This window comes from Nycticebus coucang, chromosome 10, assembly GCF_027406575.1.
Source record: "Nycticebus coucang isolate mNycCou1 chromosome 10, mNycCou1.pri, whole genome shotgun sequence".
Classification (NCBI taxonomy): domain Eukaryota; kingdom Metazoa; phylum Chordata; class Mammalia; order Primates; family Lorisidae; genus Nycticebus; species Nycticebus coucang.
The window spans coordinates 40,098,154-40,117,685 of NC_069789.1; the positions used below are offsets into that span (position 1 = coordinate 40,098,154).

At 46.0% G+C, this 19,532-nt stretch overlaps 1 protein-coding gene across 10 annotated transcripts in view; it reads right to left on the bottom strand.

The window, feature by feature from the left end:
* Window positions 1-549: 549 nt before the first annotated feature.
* Window positions 550-19,532, bottom strand: part of MTARC1 (mitochondrial amidoxime reducing component 1) — a 32,378-nt gene continuing 13,395 nt past the window's right edge. For 2 of the 10 annotated variants that reach the window (XM_053604231.1, XM_053604224.1), the window contains 5 exons: window positions 16,951-17,076; window positions 15,656-15,799; window positions 15,472-15,533; window positions 15,304-15,375; window positions 550-6,611 (listed from right to left, as the gene is read on the bottom strand). In XM_053604231.1, coding sequence (XP_053460206.1) covers window positions 6,485-6,611; window positions 15,304-15,375; window positions 15,472-15,533; window positions 15,656-15,799; window positions 16,951-17,076 — 531 coding nt within the window. In that variant the 3' untranslated portion in view covers window positions 550-6,484. The remainder of the gene's footprint in view (window positions 6,612-15,303; window positions 15,376-15,471; window positions 15,534-15,655; window positions 15,800-16,950; window positions 17,077-19,532) is intronic. The other 8 variants (XR_008382946.1, XR_008382945.1, XM_053604226.1 and 5 more) reach the window with 8 other exon arrangements.

The window sequence follows — 19,532 nt, forward strand, 5'->3', positions numbered from 1 at the left end:
CAGAAGGAGAAATTCCTCTCATAAGATTCTTCTAAGGGAAAAGGGCAAATGGTTTTTATTGACATGCTCATCATTCGCTGCCAGGGGCCTATAATCCATGGACAGGCACCATGTTCACCGCATCTGGGGGAGATGAACTCACCCGAGAGAACAGTCTGCTCTCTCACAGAGTAGCATCTGAGACACTACTCTCTTAAACATATTTTCATGGTTTAAAATAAAAACACTATTAAAGTGTTTCTCAAGTAAAGATTTATTTTATGCCTAAGAAGCTTGTATTGCAGACACTATTAATAAAGAACAACACTTCTGAGTGTGGTGTGACACAGAGGAAAGCAAAGTGCTCCTCCCGTTCTACAGACCAAGCCCACAACGGTGTCTGCCCAACATGTGGCTTGCCAACTGGACTGATGCAAAATGTCAGACACACATCTCAGAAAAGGAACTTGTCCCACAGGAAGCAAGATATTGGGGAGTGGGGAGGATGAAATAATCAAAAATTCAAGACACCATGTAACTCAGAAAAATGTTGGTTGGGCCACACATTGCTAAGACTTACAATTTTTATTTTGTTTTCTTTTCAAAGGCCTTGGTATATAATGAGAATACAGCTTTAAGAACTAAGATTCACCCCATCAAGCATTAATGATGTCCAGAAACTATGTGAACAATCTTACTCAACATCCCTAAGACGTTTATATCTGTCCAACACAAAACCAGAGGGGGGAACATGTTAATTTTCTCAGCCTTTTGATAGCATATGTACAAGATCTCCCCACAAAAAGCCCCAGATAGATTCTCTAGGACTCCATCTGCCTTAAAATATAGACTTGCATTTATCTTGGCCACATTAACGAGATCTGTTTGACCAATACATTTATATTTATGATGACTAAGGGCAGATTATGGTTGTTAAAATTTGTCCTTGGGACATGAAAACACTCCTCTGTCATTAATACATTTTGTAATATAAACTATGATGTCAGGTCAACGTAAAGGGTAAAAACGTTCCTAAAGTATGCACACATCATTTTTTAAAGCAATTGAGCCTAATGGAATAACAAAGGTCATCATAACAAACCATTACAGCCTTGGTCTTGGCAACTCTGGCCACAGAAGAACCTCCAAGAAACGATCATCATTCCTCCAATGTTATGGCATCCAGACGACAGGAATGGCTCGCAAATGAGTCATACGGGCTCAGATCCGCAGTAGCTATGTGAGCGCGGGACGATCAATTATTCATGTGTTTACAAAGAGCTTTCCCGGTTGATGTTAACCAGAGCTGCCTGCAAAGAAGAGCTCTCCAGCTGTCCTCGGCCATCCTGGGCCTCCAACTAACAAGCGGCTTTAATTGCTGGGCAAGTCCTCTGGAAGGTGCCCCTCCCCTAGACCAAGTAAACTCAATCTCTCTGAGACTCTATTAGGTGTAAAAATGTTAAGCAGAAATAGTCATGACAACAATACTTTCTTTACAGTACTCCCAACACATTCTAAGGAAGTGGACAGAAGTTAGACTTCACTTAGCCCTCACAGGGCTCCACCAGGAGACCACTGAAGCCAGGTCAGGGATTGGCAGAGGACACAGAGAACAGAATGAAGGGGAGCAAGTAGGGCCTGTGGGTTTCTTGAAGGAGGTAAGAGGGAGTGTTTACCTCTGGCAGCTAAGGGAGCATGGTTGTGGACCACCAAGCAAGAGCAAGTGCATTTTGGTTAATAGCCAAATGTGAGTGAACTTGACCCACCCATCAGCAATGGCCTTGGAAGATGTTGGATGAGAAGTCGCTTCTCAAGCTTTTTTGTTACTTAACACAACCTACGCCTGTCCGGTAAGACTGGGAATGCAATGAAGGCAACTCCTCTTTCTGACCTAAGCCACAGAGAACAGGAGCAGGTGGCCTCACAGGTCCCCCACAAGCTGTGTTTTGAGGGAAAGCAGGGTTATCATCAGAGCTGTAGCCCCATCTTCTTCCCTCAGACAGCACAGTCAGAGCAGACAGGGCGATTCCTCAGGTACATTTTTATTACCCCCAATTCCAGGAACATCTGTGATGCTGAGTCAGATTCCCCCCTTGCTTGAAATTGGGTAACTTCAGATGCTCTCTTAAGTCTTTCATCCATTTCAAAGAATGAGGTAGAAGCAAACAGTGTCTGTTCTTGCTGACAGGCGAGCATGGTATAAAGTGCCTACACTATGGCTGGGGCAGCAGAACCCTGGGGTAATTCTGCTTCATGGGGTGGGAGGCAGTTCTCACGAAGAGGAGTTGCAATAGGAAGGTACAGCCAGCGGACAGAGCGCTCCCCCTGACACCTGAGGCATCCGGAGCACTTTCATCACAGCGCACTGGTATAAGGCCCAGACTGGAGAAAGTTTGGGTTTCCCTCCTTCACCCCATCCCAGCCTATCCATCCATGAATGCAGGTTCAGAAAATGATCCCAAAGAAAAGGAATACTCCCTAAAGCCCACAAAAGAAGACAGGTCTAAGACACTTCTCTCTGCGTCCCGCCACCTTCAAAGCCCCTGTCGCACCTTTCTGCACTTTCCTTTCCTCCTAGTCAGAGGAAGGATGGAGCGAAGGAGCACCCAGCGAGAGGCCTCCCCCATGCGGCTGGGAACACACCAGTCTTGCTAAATGGGATTCTTTGTCCCATTGTGGTACTCTTTCTGGAGTTCAGAGCCAGAGTTTCTCGAAAGATGGTCAAAGACAGGTGGGCATCATGGCAGGCGCCTGTAGTCCCAGGTACTGGTGAGGCTAAAGCAAAAAGATCCCTGGAGGCCAAGAGATTGAGGTTGCTGTGAGCTATGATGCTGCCACAGCACTCTACCCAGGGTGACAGACTGAGAATCTGTCTCAAAAAAAAAAAAATGTGTATCCTCAATGAATCCCCAAAAGTTAAAAAAAAAGAAATGAAGATGGTCAAAAACAAACCTTTGGGAAGGGTGATATTAAACACAGATGTCTTTATGCAGGCTCTCTGGAGCCTTCTGTGTTGAAGAGCAGTGAGGCAGGTGGAACTTTCCAAACTTACCCGACCATGGATTCTTTGCAGGACCACCCTCCAGGCAAACTTTCAGAATTCCATGGGCCAATAAAATTTTAGGAAATACAGTGTTAAGGGGTGGTAGCAACATCCTGATTAGACCTACAATCAAGATCTGGCCTGAGAGTCACTCTGTGACTTTGGAGGAACTCTAATGCATGGGTCCTTATGAAAGTTTTGAGATACACAACAATAAGAAACATAAAATCTATGCCACGTAAACAAATGAAGCCCTCCCAGCGGCCACAACAAGCCGAGCAAGTTGAAACTTGCACAGGTGAATCAGAAGGGATACTCCAGACTATTTCTTTTTCTTTTTCTTTCTTTCTTTTTTTTTTTTTTTTGAGACAAAGTCTCACTTTGTTGCCCTTGGTAGAGTGCCATGGCATCACAACAGCAACCTCAAATTCTTGGGATTAAATGACTCTCTTGCCTCAGTCTCCCAAGTAGCTGGGACTACAGGCGCCCGTCACAACACCCGATTATTTTCAGAGACAGGGTCTCACTCTTGCTCAGGCTGGTCTCAAACCTCTGAGCTCAGGCAATCCACCACCCTCAGCCTCCCAGAGTGCTAGGATTACACGCGTGAGCCACCATGCCCAGCCTTGACTGTGTTTCTTGAAAGTGAAATAATGGACCATAACACTGTCTCAAAACTGCCACAGTGACCAACATATATCTGTTCTCTACCATCATAGATTACTTTACTTTGTCACGCTCTGGGAACTCTGGGGGCACCTGTCTGGAGCTCCAGTCTGCCACCACTGTTGTTGACAGCTTCATAAATAGTTTCCCAAAGTCCCATTTGGGTAGTGGAGCTGACACTTTGCACACGAGTGCAAACTGGCAGCCCTCCCACTGGCTCATCTCCTCACCTGCTGTGTCATCTGTAAAGGTGGAAGATCATTTCTCACACGGACTGCCTGATTTCCATCAGGCCCGCCTCAGTCTCCTTCCTCCCTGTGTATGTTCGTTGCTGCTCTGACCTCCAGGTTGCAAGTCTCTAATTTTCTCTGTAGAATAGTCATGAAAGTGAGCCTTTCCCACATTGTCCTTTGCAAGACCTCCAGCTCTGGGTCTGTAAAGCTCCACTGTGATCACAGCATGAAGTTGCCACACAGAAGGAAATGCCCACCGAGCGTAAATATTTAGGTCTGACCCCTAATGTGTGAATGTCCATCACCCGCTGTTATAAGGAGATCTTCCTGAAGGTCTGTGACAGCCTACGTTCCTGATCCTGTATTTCAAGGGGACTTGTGTACATGTGTCCAACATCCAAAATAAACAAGACATCAGCTTTGCCTTTGGCATTAACCAACTCATTAAATATAAAATAAACACAAGTAAATGGCTTTAAATCTCAGTGACAGAAACCTTGGCAAGTGCTCTGAGATTCTGGAGGTCACTGGATCCTCTCTCCCTTCGAACAGGACTCTTTTTCAGGCTGTAAAAGAGAGCAGAAGGAGACTCTCACCCAGTGAAATGAATATCTGGGTTCCTGCTTCCATTTGAGAATTGCCCTGTAGTGCTAGCTGGCCCAGAATGATGAGTTCTGCCTAAAGTGTGACCCTTGACATGGACGGGCATGATGAAGTTGATGCTACTTCTCACAAGAGATTAGAAATTCAGTTCTCAGACCTTCAGCTTTGCCACTGATTACAAATACCTTGGTGTAGCCACCAAAGCCAGCCTTGGATTTCTAATCAGTCCCTAAACACTGGCTACTCACAGAGAGCTGATATTCACACAGCTTCCTAAATCCCGTGGGCATTCATCCTACCATGGGTTCCCCAGGTCCTGTTAGTGATGCTGCTTGCCAAACTCTTCATTCTTAATCAATCTATCTGTAGTTTCAGTATAAGGTGGATTTACTGGGGAAAGTAATGGCCCAGGTTGTCTGGATAATTTTCAATTCTCCACTTCACATCAAGTGGGCAGAAAACAATCTGCAATAATTCAAACCACCAGAAAACACACCAGGTATGCGCGCTCACTTCTTAACTTACAATTTTATCCCAAAGCTCAGCTAGGTTTCCGTGATCATTAACCTCTTTTATAAACTAAAGTGAAAAATGCACAGCTTTGGTAAAAAGCATGTTTACTTGTTAACTCTTCAAAAACGAGTGTTATCTGGGATGAAGCATGTGAGCAGGTCCATTTTTCAGAAAACCCAGCTCTGGTCAGGTGTCAGAATTATTGTCTTTGTCTGTTCACCTCATTCAGCTTTTAAAGTCTTCTTCTTGTGCCAAGAGCTTACTAAGATCTGAAATTAGTCAAAGTAACTTCCATTTATTTATAGTTTTTAAAACATTTTTCATGATTCAGTCAACTTCCTAACTGACTAACTGTCCTTCAATCAAAGGACAAATGGCAATGAAAGACCTCAGATCTTAGAGTTGCATAGTTTAGTAAAAAATTAGATATTGGATTTTAATCAAACTAACATATCCTGTTCTCTTCTCCTTTTAAAGATTTTCAGTGATATATTTCAAATCACACCATCAGAGTTCTCCACAGACTTCAGAACTTTTTCACCCTGAATTTTACTGAGTCATGAGTTGAAGGGACCAGCAAGGATCCAGAGGCCTTTATGATAGCACAACCACCTTTCTGAGACCTTTTAGGAAATCAAATGCAATCTGAGAAGTAATACATGGGTCATTACAAAAGTTCTGAGATACACAAAAATCAAGAAATGTAAAATCCACTCAAATGGAAACAATCAAGTCCTTCCAGCAACACCAATAAGCTGAGCAAGTCGAAACTTGCATGGGTCAATCAGAAATGATAACTCAACCTATCAACTGAGTTTCTTGGAAGTGAAATAATGGAACATAAAATAGCCTGTCTCAAAACTTTCACAGTGACTCACATAGTGCCAGATTCAAGAAGATCTGATAAATTAATACTTGAAGTGCTTCCTGAAAGTCAGGCTTTTTATGCCCTTTGAAAAGCTAGCCTGAGGATTGAGGAGAAAAGCGAAGTTGCATTTCAGCCTTATTTGGGCAGTAGTTTAATTTTTACTGCAAGCCCCAGCCACAAAAGTAATAAAACATTCCAGAACATTCTTCTGGCTCTCCCACTCTTCCTCTTTCTCTTCTCTTCCCCTGAAGAGTGGTATATGTAGTGAGAAGATAGAGACTGGCACTCTTGGTAGATAAATGGAGAAGCAGAATTATCCCACAGTTGCGGTTAAATAGGGAGTTTTCAGAATGCTGTGGAGTCCCACTAAGTTATCAAAACTATATTTCTTTGCTTTGTGCACAGGGACACTAGAAATATCAAAATATGAAGATAGTCCAAAAGAGGAAAAAATTGAAAATCACAAATCTCAAGAAAATGCTGAGGTGTTAGATGAAACATGGCTTCTAGTTTTGTCATTTTTGAGGATATTTTTGAAAGGCGTCTAGGCGTCTAGTATTCCAGGGCATGTGGTTCCTATTACTGGCTCAGCAGGTACACAGGGTCTCCCACTTTGATTGTCCCTGGGTTTTCCAGAACAAAATACTGTCCAAAGAGAGGTGATTTTCCATATAACTTTTGTTCAGAAGGGTCACACTTGCGGTAACTGCAATAGGAGAAAGATTATGATGAGTCATAGCCCAACAGAAACAAGAAGAGCCCAGCCAGCTCATGGCTTCTTCTCAGCCCAGGTTAAGTATTCACCCCACACAGGACTGCTGTGTCACACAGCTTGAAGGGCACCTTCCCATCAAAGTCTAACAGAACAGTGCATCCAGGAGCTGGGCAGCCCACCCAGTGCACAAGTACAGAAGCAACCAATGACCATATTCCCACATCCTTTCTCTATGCTAATGTTCCCCTTTTCAGCACTGAGATTAGGTACTCAGTATGTCCAGACATACTTTACCACCTTCCTTTTCCCCAGGCATTTCTCCTCCTGGCTCCTCCACATTTGCCATTTGAACCTGGAGTCATCCTTTATGCCATCGTCTTCACTGCCCATAGCTGGTCCAGTTGTGGGGTCCTGAAGTGCTTCCTGCACATCATTTGACCCTGCTTGCTTTTCCTCATTCCCACCTTCACAGCCTTGCTTCCAGAGTGTTCAGACTATCATAATAACATCTTAATTCTCCAACTCACTTTCAATTCACTGTTGAAGTTACACTGTATTACTGTGTTAATTGTGCTTTGGTCCTCTCAGTCCTGGGCTCAGAAACCTTCCAGGTTCCCCAGTACCTAAGCAGGGAGGATCATCCAACCTGTGGCCTGCAGGAACGTTCATTTTGTGAGGACTTTTGCTTACCTGTGCTGTCAGATATCAGGAAAAGTTTGCACAGGACCTTTGTTTTTCTTATCAGCTTTCATTTGTGTTTGTGTATTTAATGTGTAGCCCAAGACAACTCTTACTCTTTCCATGTCCAGAGGAAAAACAAAAGTGTTGGACACCCCTGTTATTCTTTAGGCCCTAAAAAGTAACATTCCAACTCTTCAGCCTGGTTTGCAGAGCCCTCCACCCAGCCTCAGCTGGCTTTTTGAAACCCATTGCCCTCTGCTCCTTTCCTGCACCTGTGCAGCACTCACTGGATTTCGCCTGGCTTTGCACTCTACTACCTCTGTGAGTCCTCTATGATTCCTGTGGGATGTCCCTCCTCTAGGTCCCATGCATTAGAATTCTACCTGCCTCAAATTTCAACTCCCGGGGATGAAGCCCGGGATCACCCAGTCAAGAGTAATTTCTCCCCCCTCAATTCTCTTCATGTCTTGTCCTGCAATGTCAGGGCACAAGTCCATTTGTTCTATAAGACAAAATCCCTGGGGAGTAGGAACTGTGTCTAATGCCCTTGTACTGCTCATACCCAACACTGGGCCTCAGTGTCACCCATGACCCACAATTTATTCAACAGATAAATGTGCTGGTGAGTAAAACCCTCTATCAGAAAGTATGACTGACTATCTTTGCCAGGCAGAAAACTCAAGAAGCTGCAGGAGGAAGGGACACGAGCAGATCTGTGGAGAAAACATGTCAAGATTTCCCTTGAAGGAAGTTTTCCTTCCATTTTTTGTTTACACTAACCCCAGTTTTCTATCATGTTTATATTTAAAACATCATTATAGAAAGCATTAATTCTATTCTGCCTTGCTTTTAAAAAGTTTATTGCAACAATTCACTTCTAATTTTGTTCTTCAAATCAGAAATGGCTATGAGACAATGCAGAAAGTGAAATCTAGAACCTTCTCTGAAGACCCTCAGCTCCTTGCTCAGACTGTAAACACCATGTTGGTATTACCACTGTGTCCATTCTGTTCCCTGCTACATTCTCACAACTTGGTACAGTGCCTGCTCCACTATAACCACTCTAAAATGTGTTGGTTGAACAAATGAATGAATAAACAAACGAATAAAAATGATGAGCTCTTGCTCCAGGCTTCCTGCCTTGCCAAGAGTGTCCCCTCTGTCTGTAATCAGGTTTCTGCAATGACTTTCGCCCCAACGTACCCAGGTATCTGTCCCAGTCTGCCTCCCCTCTGTCAGTAAGCAAAATCCAGGACATTCTGAGATCTGCATCTGTCAGAGTGTGGCCTATTCAAGGTCAGGGGCAGATCCATTCTATCAGTTGGGATTTCTTGATGCTGCTCAGCTCCACAGTCTTGGATTGTGGTTCCCAAGCCCAGGTCCATGGGCTGTAGGAACTGGCCGCACAACAGGAGGGGAGCAGCCCCACGAGTGAGGGAAGCTTCATCTGTACTTACAGCTGCTCCCCATGGATCGCATCACCACCTGAGCTCCACCTCCTGTCACATCAGCATTAGATTCTCATACGAGCAGGAACTCCGCTGTAAACTGTGCATGCGAGGGATGTAGATTGTGCTCCTTATGAGAATCGAATGCCTAATGATCTGAGGTCGAGCTGAGAACATACGCAACACACTTCAGGTGTCACTGTCTCCCATCACCCCCAGATGGGACTGTTTAGTTGCAGGAAAACAAGCTCACAGCTCCCACAGATTCTAAATCATGGTGAGTTCTATAATCATTTCATATATTACAATGTAATAATAATAATAATAAAGTGCACAATAAATGTAACACACTTGAGTTGTCCCCAAACATCCCCTGGTCCCTGGAAAAACTGTCTTCCACGAAACCAGTCCCTGGTGCCAGAAAAGGCTAGGGATTACTGGTCAAAGGTCCCAGGCTCTGATTATCTCAGGGGAAATTGAAAGTTGGCGTTTGGTGCCTCACACGTGGACAGTTTATAAAGAACTTCACGCATGGTATCTCTTTTTGTCCTTACAATCTACCTCCGTGGGAATGTAATCATCCCATTTCACAGGGGAGTCTCCAAGGAGTTGCTGATTGCCAAGGTCACAGATCTAAGTGGCCCAGACAGGGCAGAGTCCGGGTCCAATGCCAACCTGACCATTTAGCTGCCTTCCAAGTGCAGCCTCGAGCCTGAGAGGAATTGAGGGGTCTAAACTTGCTCCTCTCCACAAAGGCTTAGCCACTCCTGGGTGTCACTTCTCCCTTCCCAGCAACCACACATGGACACACACATTCACTCCCCGCACCAGGTCACTGAGGAGTGGGGAACCCAGAAGAGCTGCCCCTCCCAGCACGGCCCCCTCAAACTGGGCAGGTTGGGGTGAGGGGGTTGGTTTGTGAAAAGTGCAGGTGTGATCACCTGGTTCACAAGGTGACTGTCCACTTCCTAGTCTAGGAGTAGAAATGGGACGCGCTCTGGGGGGCGGTGAAGCTGTCCAGGGCTTTCCTACAGGACGGCCGCAGAGCTGGTGGCAGGCTATCTCCACCCTCTACAGTCCCCTGCCCAGTCAAAACAGCCCCTCACGGCTGAGGGAGCGATTAGGTCGTTGGTGACCCCTTGTGGTGCCGATGGTGCATTGCAAGCCGTCTAGGAATCCCTGTGCTCACTGACTTTGTTCAACAGACTGGTGTTGTCTCATACATGGATCTTCTAGAACTTTTTGCCCACTATATATATATATTTCAGGTGGGATTAATAAATTACAAGATCATTTAAAATCTCCTTTATTAGTGCTTTTTCTCTTTTAATTAATACAAAGCACGCCAAAAGAGGGAGGCCTAAAGCACCTTGTTTAGCACACTTTCAGGGTAGTGTGAACAGAAACAGCCTGTTACCTATAAAGTGCCGTGCACCACAGAGGGCTGCTTCTTATTTACATGGCTTGCTTTGCTCACTCACTGGTCAATGTCCAGGACATGACTATAGCCAGTAGTCCCTGCTTTCTGGTCACTGCTCAGTCTCCACTGCTGGGGTTCATGGGGCCACAAGTCACACCACCGGCACAGGCCACAACTTACAATCTCTATGGCCAGGTTAGGAATGAACAGCCTAGTGAAAGCCCAGGACAGGCTTTACTGAGTCCACACCCCAGAGGCTGCTCGCTGAGCAGGTCTGGGTCAGGTTTCATATAGAGCAGCTTCAGAGAATGGAGAGCAGAGTCCTCAGGCTTCCTGTCAGAAGGTGGCAAGTTTACAAACTGAGACTATCAATGACTCTGGCTTTCATGGTCATTGCATATTTTATCATCTGTAAAAATATATATATTTCCTTATGTTGGTCTACCAGAAGAGGTATTGTAAGTCTATACAAATTTGTATACAAATAAAGTCTATACAAATAAAGAAACTGAAACTTCAAGGCACTAACTGACTTGTCAATGTCACACAATTAGTAGGTGACGAAGCCAGACTGGGCAGAGAAAGTCTGTCTCTTCAGAGTCACACCACTATATCCTTTCTACTTTCAGCTCAGCACAGCATAGCCTGGCACAAGGGGCTGGTGGCAAACACCATTCCTGTCAAAGCATCCCTGCATCCAGCAAAATTGTCACACTTTTGAGTGTCCATGTAGTAACAATGCTGTTTTCTTTCCACTAGGACAAGATGTTGCATCAATGACAGACTCTAGCTACCCCTTTGGCCATGGAAATCAGTGTGTACATCACCCTTCCATAAGAAAGAAAAGAGTAATTCCACTTTCACATTTTCCTGTTGGGCAGCCAGGCCCCCACTGTGCCACCCACTGTGAATATTTTACTGGCAAAGGTCCCCGTGCCTCTGTCCTACTGATGTATTTCTTCTTTGTGTCGGGCTCTGCCTGTGGGTTACTAACAGCAGCAGGTAGGATTCACCAGGCAAAGCCATCTCCTGCTGAGCACTTGCAACACCAGGCGGGGCAGCACCAGCACACATGTGCAGGAAGCAGCCAGATGGCAGTGTGGCTCTGAGCAAGCTGCCCCACAGCAGAGAGGCTGTGGTTGACACCGCTGTTTGCTTCCCTTCTGTGATTTATGTGATGCTGCCAGGCCTTTCTCTTCCCAATTTATGACCACCTGTCCTGGGGAGAACATAAATTAGATATCCATGGCAATTTAAATCTCACTAAGAGATAGGAGAAGACACCTACACTGGCTGCACTGTCTCCTGGGGTATTAGAGCAATTAGGGCCAGATCGGGCTGCATAAAGCCTGCAGAAGATCAGGGAGATGTGCTGGCTTCCTCACCCCCGCCTTCATGCCCTCACTCTGTGTTTAGGGTCAATTATCCTCCTTCTATAAACACAGGCTCCCAGTGGAGGGAGGGGGGGTGCTGAAGATTCAGAGAACCAGCCCAAACACACAGAGGGCTTTTAGGAGGCCCTTTCTGTAAGCACATAAACTCTGTACATCCAGAGGGGAGGGATGTCCAACACCAAGCAGCACAATGAAGGCAGAGGGAGAACAAGATGGATAAAAAGGATGGCAGCCAACTCCCCAAGTCACTTGGCTGCCTGGCACAAGAATCATCTGCCTCTGCCCTGAGTCCCTTACTTATAAGGAATAACACCCGGGGCCGGAATCGGAGGGAGGACTTGCTGGTGATCACAATAGTTAGTATACTGTGCACACAGCCAGGTCTCTTTCCACTGGCCCACCCTGCTCCCTTCTCCCTGTAGCTCCTCTGCCCACAGAAAACAGAAGACTGAGAGCATTTCAAAGAATAACTATGGTCTACCATGCCTGTTTCTCAAAACTCTGCTCCTGCCATAAATATTCTGTCACAGAGTGACATTTTTCCCAAAATTTCATTATGAAATTTCTCAAGTAGGCAAACAAAAGAATTTTACAATGTAGATCCATTTGCCAAATGCTTGGATTCTACACTGAACATTTTCTTTTCTTTTCTTTCTTTTTTTTTTTTTGAGACAGAGTCTCAGTATGCTGCTCTCAGTATAGTGCCATGATGTCACAGCTCCACAGCAACCTCAAACTCTTGAGCTTAAGCAATTCTTTTGCCTCAGCCTCCCAAGTAGCTGGGACTACAGGCACCCGCCACAATGCCCGGCTATTTTTTGGTTGCAGTTGTCCTTTAGCAGGCCCAGGTTGGGCTTGAACCTGCCAGCCTCGGTGTATGTGGCTGGTACCCTACCCACTGAGCTATGGGCGCCACCCTACCCTGAACATTTTCTATACTGTATTTCCGTTATCCAACCTTCAATCCACCTTTTTATTTTTTTTTTTTTTTGCATTTCCAAAAAAGTTGCAGACATCAGTACACTTTCCCCTCTGAACAGTTCAGCTTGCATAGCAATATCTAGAGTTAAAATGTTATTTACTTTTTTAAGCAAAACTTACTTGGAATGAAATGTATCAATCTTAAATGTTCCATATTTACAGAAAAGTCATTTTATATTTTGAGTGTTGAGAAATATCCCTCAAAATGACGAGACTGCCCTTAGATTGGTCTATATCCCCTCTGAATGCTCCTGTAGGTCACGTCCAATGCCAGAGGACCTAGGTAATTAGCAGCCATTTGCTGTGCACCTGGAAGGTTCCTCAACTCCCACAAACCCCCTTTTTCCTTAACTCCCCTAACCACCCTGTTTGATTTCTCTCTTGACTGCTTTCTCTCTGCCAGGTGGCTTAGGCCCTTGATGGCCATCTGTCCACTTTGCTGTGGCCCGGCCCTCATACTGTGACCCATCTCCACAGATGGCCAGTGCTGGTCAGGGGGGTCAGGCCAGGGGCTTGTGCTTAGAGGGGCATGAGCTGATGAGACACAGGTTCGACCTGCCTGAGAGAGGACCCAGACAGTGGCTCTGAGACAGCTGCATGGGCAGGGAGGGTACTGGGAGGGACTGGTGCTGATCAAAGAAGACTGAATTGTTGAACCAAAAATGGCCATAAGCACAGTGAGAGGTGGCAGTAAGAGGAGGTAGCAGGCCTCACATTCCAGGGAATGAGTCTTGCCCCACAAACCCTCAGCATAATTTCTCCATCTGTGCTCTTTAATGATGGCTTTGCCACAAGAGGGTCACACCTCAACTGCATTCTTTCTCCAAGTCTTCCAGGGCTTTGCCAGAGCAGACCCCTACCCTTCCCACTCTACAAGTGATACCTGGGGTTGCCAAATCAGGACGAAAGCCACCGGTCTCAGGGGCTGCAGATCTGAGACATGACATCTGTGACCCTGCATTCAGTGTGAGGGGACCAATTAAGATAAGCACCAGAAGTTCAGTTCAGAGTTTCAACAATTTCCTGGGCCCCGGATTTGGCAGATACCAGCACCGAAGTAAGTGGATCCTAAATTATTATTACTTTAGCAAAAGTAATGTAGGTTAATTATAGAAAGTTTAGAGACTATAATTAAGAATAATTTTTTTCTGTAGTCTATACTCTCCCCCAGAAGTGTCTTCATTAACATCTCAAGTTATACCTATTCAGCGTTTGTTTGTTTTGTTTTGTTTTTTGAGGCAGGGTCTTGCTTTACCAGAGAGCAGTGATAAAATCATAGCTTACAGCAACCTCAAACCCCCTGGGTTCAAGCAATCCTCCTGCCTCAGCCTCCCAAGTAGCTGGCACTACAGGTGTGTGCCACGATGCCTGGCTAATTTATTCTATTTTTGGTAGAATCTAGGGCAGTGTTTTTCAACTTTTTTAAAAAATTTCATGGCACAGTTGAACCTGTAAACTTCTGCAGCACACTTAAATTATGTATCAAAAAGAAGTAAAAAAGACTATACTTACTGTGCTTTAAATTTCTTTTGAAAATAATTTAATTAATGATCTTTTTAAAAATTTCATAACACACCTAAGATTCTCTCATGGGACACCACTGCGTCATGGCACACCAGTTGAAAATCACTGGTCTAGGTCTTGCCTTGCTCAGGCGGGTCTTGAACTCCTGGCCTCAAGCAGTCCTCCCACCTCAGCCTCCCAGAGTGCTAGGATTACAGGTCTGAGGCACAGCACCTGGCCTTACATCCTTTTATCTACTCATGTGAATTGATATATTCTTTTAAAGAAAAATTAAATAAACAAAAACAAAAAAATAAATACTACACATGCTATTTTTGTAATCAGCTTTGTAAAATTAATATGTTACCTTGACCATCTTTATATATAATTTTAAATTATTCTCTGTAACTGTGTCTTTCACTTAAATGTTTTTCTTAGGGAATTTTTTTTTTTTAGACAGAGCCTAAAGCTATCGCCCTGGGTAGAGTGCTGTGACATCACAGCTCACAGCAACCTCCAACCCCTGGGCTCAAGCAATTCTCCTGCCTCTGCCTCCCAAGTAGCTGGGACTACAGGCGCCTGCCATAAGGCCCGGCTATTTTTTGGTTGCAGCCATCATTGTTGTTTTGTGGGCTCAGGCTGGATTCGAACTTGCCAGCTCAGGTGTATGTGGCTGGCGCCTTAGCTGCTTGAGCCACAGACGCCGAGCCCTTAGGGGATTTTAAAGTAAACATCATAGTAGAAAGAATAATGCAATAAACTCCAATATAATTATCATCCAAATTTTATTTGGAAATTTTTTTATGTATTCATCTATCCTTTTTAATTTTTGCTAAAATTACATATAGTAAATCCCAGGCATCATGTCTGGCTTTACATATTGCAAATCCCGGCAACAAGCTTCTCTAAGATATATTGATACTTTCTATATAACCACTATGCCATTATGACACCTAATCAGTTAGAAATAAACCTAACATTCATTCCATAATAAAATTTGCCAAAATAACTAAGCAATGTTGTCTTCATTGCTTTATTTGAATTGCGAAAATTCTAAATGAAAGATAAAATTATCAGTGCAAGAAGACACTGGTAGCCAAAGGACCCAGATCTCCTGGTCAGTGGGACCCTCTTTAGCTTCAAGACTGCATGTGTGTGGTGTTTTCACTGCTTCTTTTTATGAAGATTAAGCAACAAATATTGCTCTGTCCCAGGCACCTACACCCAAGGATGTGGCCCTGTCTGCCCAGTCCTACCTCTTCAGCGTCTCCAGCGGTTCCTTCCTGCTCATGATGCCAGTGTCCGGGTCCACTGTGGTTAAAATGCACCTGGACACACACACACACACACACACAAAAAAAATCACTCAGGAGGCAAAGCAGAGTGACCTCACTGAACCCTGGAAGGGACCGGGAAGGCCTTACCTGGAACAAGCCATCACCCTTTTCAGTTCCACATCACCAATACGAAGCACATCCCAAGAATCCTAGGGGACAAAGCAGAAATTCCTATCAGACTAGGCCCTTGCCTTGACACACGTGTGTACGGAGTTCACAGGAGTCTCAACACCTAATGACATGTCTCACCACAAAGACAGCAGACCTTTATCTCAGTCCTGGGAAGCCAACAGGTATTCACACACCTTCGTGTTCCCTCTCTCTTTAGATATGTCAGTTCATTCACCTGAGATGAGAGGTTTTCATGGAATCTCACCTCCTTCAGGAAGCCTCCCTGACTGATCCCACTTGCCTCCTGGGGAAGTGGGGATACAGAGGGAGCAATGAAAGGGGGTTATTTATTGCTTTAGGCTGTATCAGATCCCCCGTGCCTCAGGCCTAAGGTTACACAGGTTAGGATCCGAAGTCCCTGTGCATGTGCCTCTTGTAGGACCCCTGCCTGGACGTGAAGGAATCAAGAGCTGCACCAACAGCCACTGCTCTTTGATCTCCCTGGGGCATTTACAAAGCCCTGGAGGAGGGGCAGGTACTTAGCCACTAATGTGTGGGCTGGGTCAGTGGATCTTACTTTTCAGGACAAATCCATGTCAGTGGACTGAGCTCCTCAAATCCAACAGGGAAGATAGGACATAGATACATGAAAACCAAGGATTGGTATTTTTTTTCAAAAATTCCACAAAATTTGAGAAAATGTGTTATAAGGCAGCTTGCTATGTGCTGATTTAAAGGTGCAAGGGAGATGATCATTCTGGGAGCTTAGAGCAACAAATCTTTAGGCTGGTCTGACCAGGGGAAGTTTCATAGAATATGCGAGATGGGAACTGAGTCTCGAAGGGCAGAGATTTGAGAGGCACAAAAGAAGTTTGCAAGACTCCAGGCAGAGGGGACAGTATTTAGAAGGAAGAGTGCTGAGGGGACAAAGACCACCTGGTTGTAGTCCTGACCTGAGTCTCAGAAAAAAGTGGAGGCTGAAGGCACAGATGTGACAGGCACCTGCCCTGTCCTTTGTTGATCTGAGCTGAGGGACAGACAGACTTCCAAACTCAGAATTTTAATTATGACAGTGTATATTATTCTTGGTATATGTATTGGGGAGATTTGTTTAGTTTTATTTTAAATCATAAAATGAGTCCCTTAACTGCGTTTTTCTCAACAGCTGGGCAATCTGGGCCCCACAGATTAGAGCAGCCACGGGCTGGCCTGTGAACAGCTCTCCACCAGGGGGCACCGTGGTCAGAAAAACACATAAGGCACAAAAGGAGAGAAATGAGAGTTCCGGTTAGGAAATTAATTCATTACTAATTAGAAGACTATTCCCTGAGCCCTGTCTATATGCAATAAAAATTACTTGGAATTGACTCACAGATGAGGTAAAAATTCCACCAGAAGAAAAGTTCTATTTGGCAAAGACGAGGAAAAGAAGAAAACTACCCCCGTCGTACTCACACTGCGGGCCAAGTGAGCATGAGAGTCTTCCTTCCAACGTATAATCCCTGGAGGTGAGCACTGTAACAGAACAAGCCCGGGTATGGGCAAGGCACAGAGCACAGGAGGGAAGAAACAGGTCTGGGTCTGGCAACCAGAGCAGACTTCACAGGGGAGGTGGCTTGTCATCCACACTTTTGAAGGTCAGGAGTTTTAAAGAGAGGGATGCAAGATTCTCAGTGACTAGAGACAGAATATCTATGAGGTTCCAGGTCCTAGTTTAGAGCTTTTACTGGTAATAAAGGATGGGAAAACAAATTGTAACCATGTTCTGGAGGAATGTAATGACAGAGTGGGAAGTGTGGACCTTCCGAGGAACAGAGTGCCACTGAGGGCCTGTGAGCAAGGCAACAACACGGAATCTGTCACAGAATTTTAGAGTGGGAGAGATCATGCTGGTGCTCTGGAAGGCAGGGCCCAGGCAACGTCCAGGAGGGACCACTCGGTGGTCTGTACTCGAAGTGACCAAGGCCTTATTTGGCTGGTGGCTGAGAACAGAAAGGGGAGCTAATGTGACTGGGGCCAGGAGGAACATAGCAGAGGGAGGAGGCAGGACAATGTTGACAATACTCTAAGCCTGGACAGAAACTGTGACATCGTCAGGAGTCGGGTGGTGGTGGAAGGGAGGGATGCCGGGGTGGGAGCACATAGGTCTGAGTTTGGAAATGTGGCCAAGCAGCCCAGAGGGAACCCAGGCCTGGATACGGGGAGGGACCTGGTACTGGTGACAGAGGGGTGCAGCAGGAGACAGTGTGATCACCCTGGGAGGTAGAGAGAAAAAGGGCTCATGGCCAGCACTTGGGAAACCAGACCCTGAGTGAGGAAGTGAAGGACCAACAGCACAGAAGTGAGCAGCCAGGGGGATAAGTCCTGAGGAATGGTGCCCAGCAGTCCACAGGTAGGGTGGCAATGACTGAGGCAGTGTGGGTGGGTGTCCCTGCTGTGACTTCAGGCAGAAAAGAAGGCATTGGATGTGAGGGTCAGAGGTGCAGATGGTGGGCGTGAAGAGGACAAAAAGGAAGCAGTTGCAGTTATTGAAAGGGTAGGTTCACTATCCAGAAGCTTCCGTGCAGATCCTTGGCCCTCCTCCTTGATGGCCATGCTAGCGAGCTCTCCCCAGCTGCACCCTGGCTCCACCTATTCTAATCCTTCTCCAGACTCTTGTGAGAGGCAAATGTGTGCCATGCAAACCAGAATCTGTCATTCCCTAGCCTAAAATCCTTCCCAGAGCCCCGCAACCTGACACCAAGTACCTGCACTCTCAGCTCCCCTCCTTGTCCACACCCCAGTGCTGCTAGGTGGCAGTTTTCTCCTGACTCTGTAGCCCTGAGTGTGTATCCCTGCTCCCTCATGCTTCCCTCATTCACTTCACAAATAATCAGTGGGCACTGACTCTGGGCCAGGTGCTCTCCTAGGAGCTGCAGATACAGTTGTCGTGTCCTCACGCAGGACATGGGAGTGTGTGTCGTGGGCACTGGGGCATGGATAGGCACGGTGTAGGGTGGTCAGCAACAGCTTCAGCAGGAAACTGAAAGAGGAATGGAGCAGGCCCTGCAGGCATGTCAGGGGAGGCCCGTAGAGGACCCAGCCTGGCCGGGCTCTGAGTAAGGAAGGAGGTCAGGGTAACTGGAGAATGGTGAGGGAGTGGGGAGTAAGAGGGGGTGAGGCCTGGGAGCTGGCAGGGAACAGAGTCATGTTGGATGCCACTGTAAGGACGTTTTACGTGGAGGACCATGGGAGGTGTTGAGCAGAAGAATCCCATGATGTGACCTAGGTTTGCAAGGTTCCTTAGACTGGTGTGTTCAGAACAGACCATGAGTGGTGGCTGGGGCAGGAGCAGAGAGGCCAGTGAACACAGGTGTGCTGGCAGTGACCCAGTCCAGGGAGGGCATCAGGGAGAGGCAGAGGGCACAGCCACCAGGATGTGTCACTTGTATGAACACAGGATCTGAGAGAAAGGAACGAACAAAGGGAGGTTCCAAGAGTGGGGCCTGAGTACCTAGAAGTCAGAGCTGCCATGAGCTGAGTGCAGTAAGGCTGGGCAGAGCTGGTTTGGAGTGGAAAGTGTACTTTCTGTGTCACACATCTACACGGGGACATGCAGAAGGCAGTCGGAGGAGGAGGCCAAGGTCTGAGCGCTGGGTCACAGGGAAAAATGGAGTCCAAGCAGTGGAATTCTCTCCTAATTCTCAGGGGTACTAATTCTGTCCTTCAGTTTTGCTGTGAGGAGAAAACAAAGGTAAGTCTGATGCCAGAATCATGTGAACACTGGAAACCAAGCCTGAGGCCTTTCAACCTAAGTTCCAATGCAGATGTCTAAAGGTAGAATGAAGGTGGCATTGCAAGTGGTTTGGGGAAATGCCATCAAGTTCAAGGGCAACAACTCCTGCCAAGTCCACTCAGCTACCCTGCAGTAAGTGTCGATCTTCCCCAGGGAACCATGGACTAAACATAAAGCCCCTCTCTAACAAAAGACAAGCACATGCTCTATTTGTTCCATGGCCCACGCGGATCACATAGTCTACACTAACTAAATGTGGCTC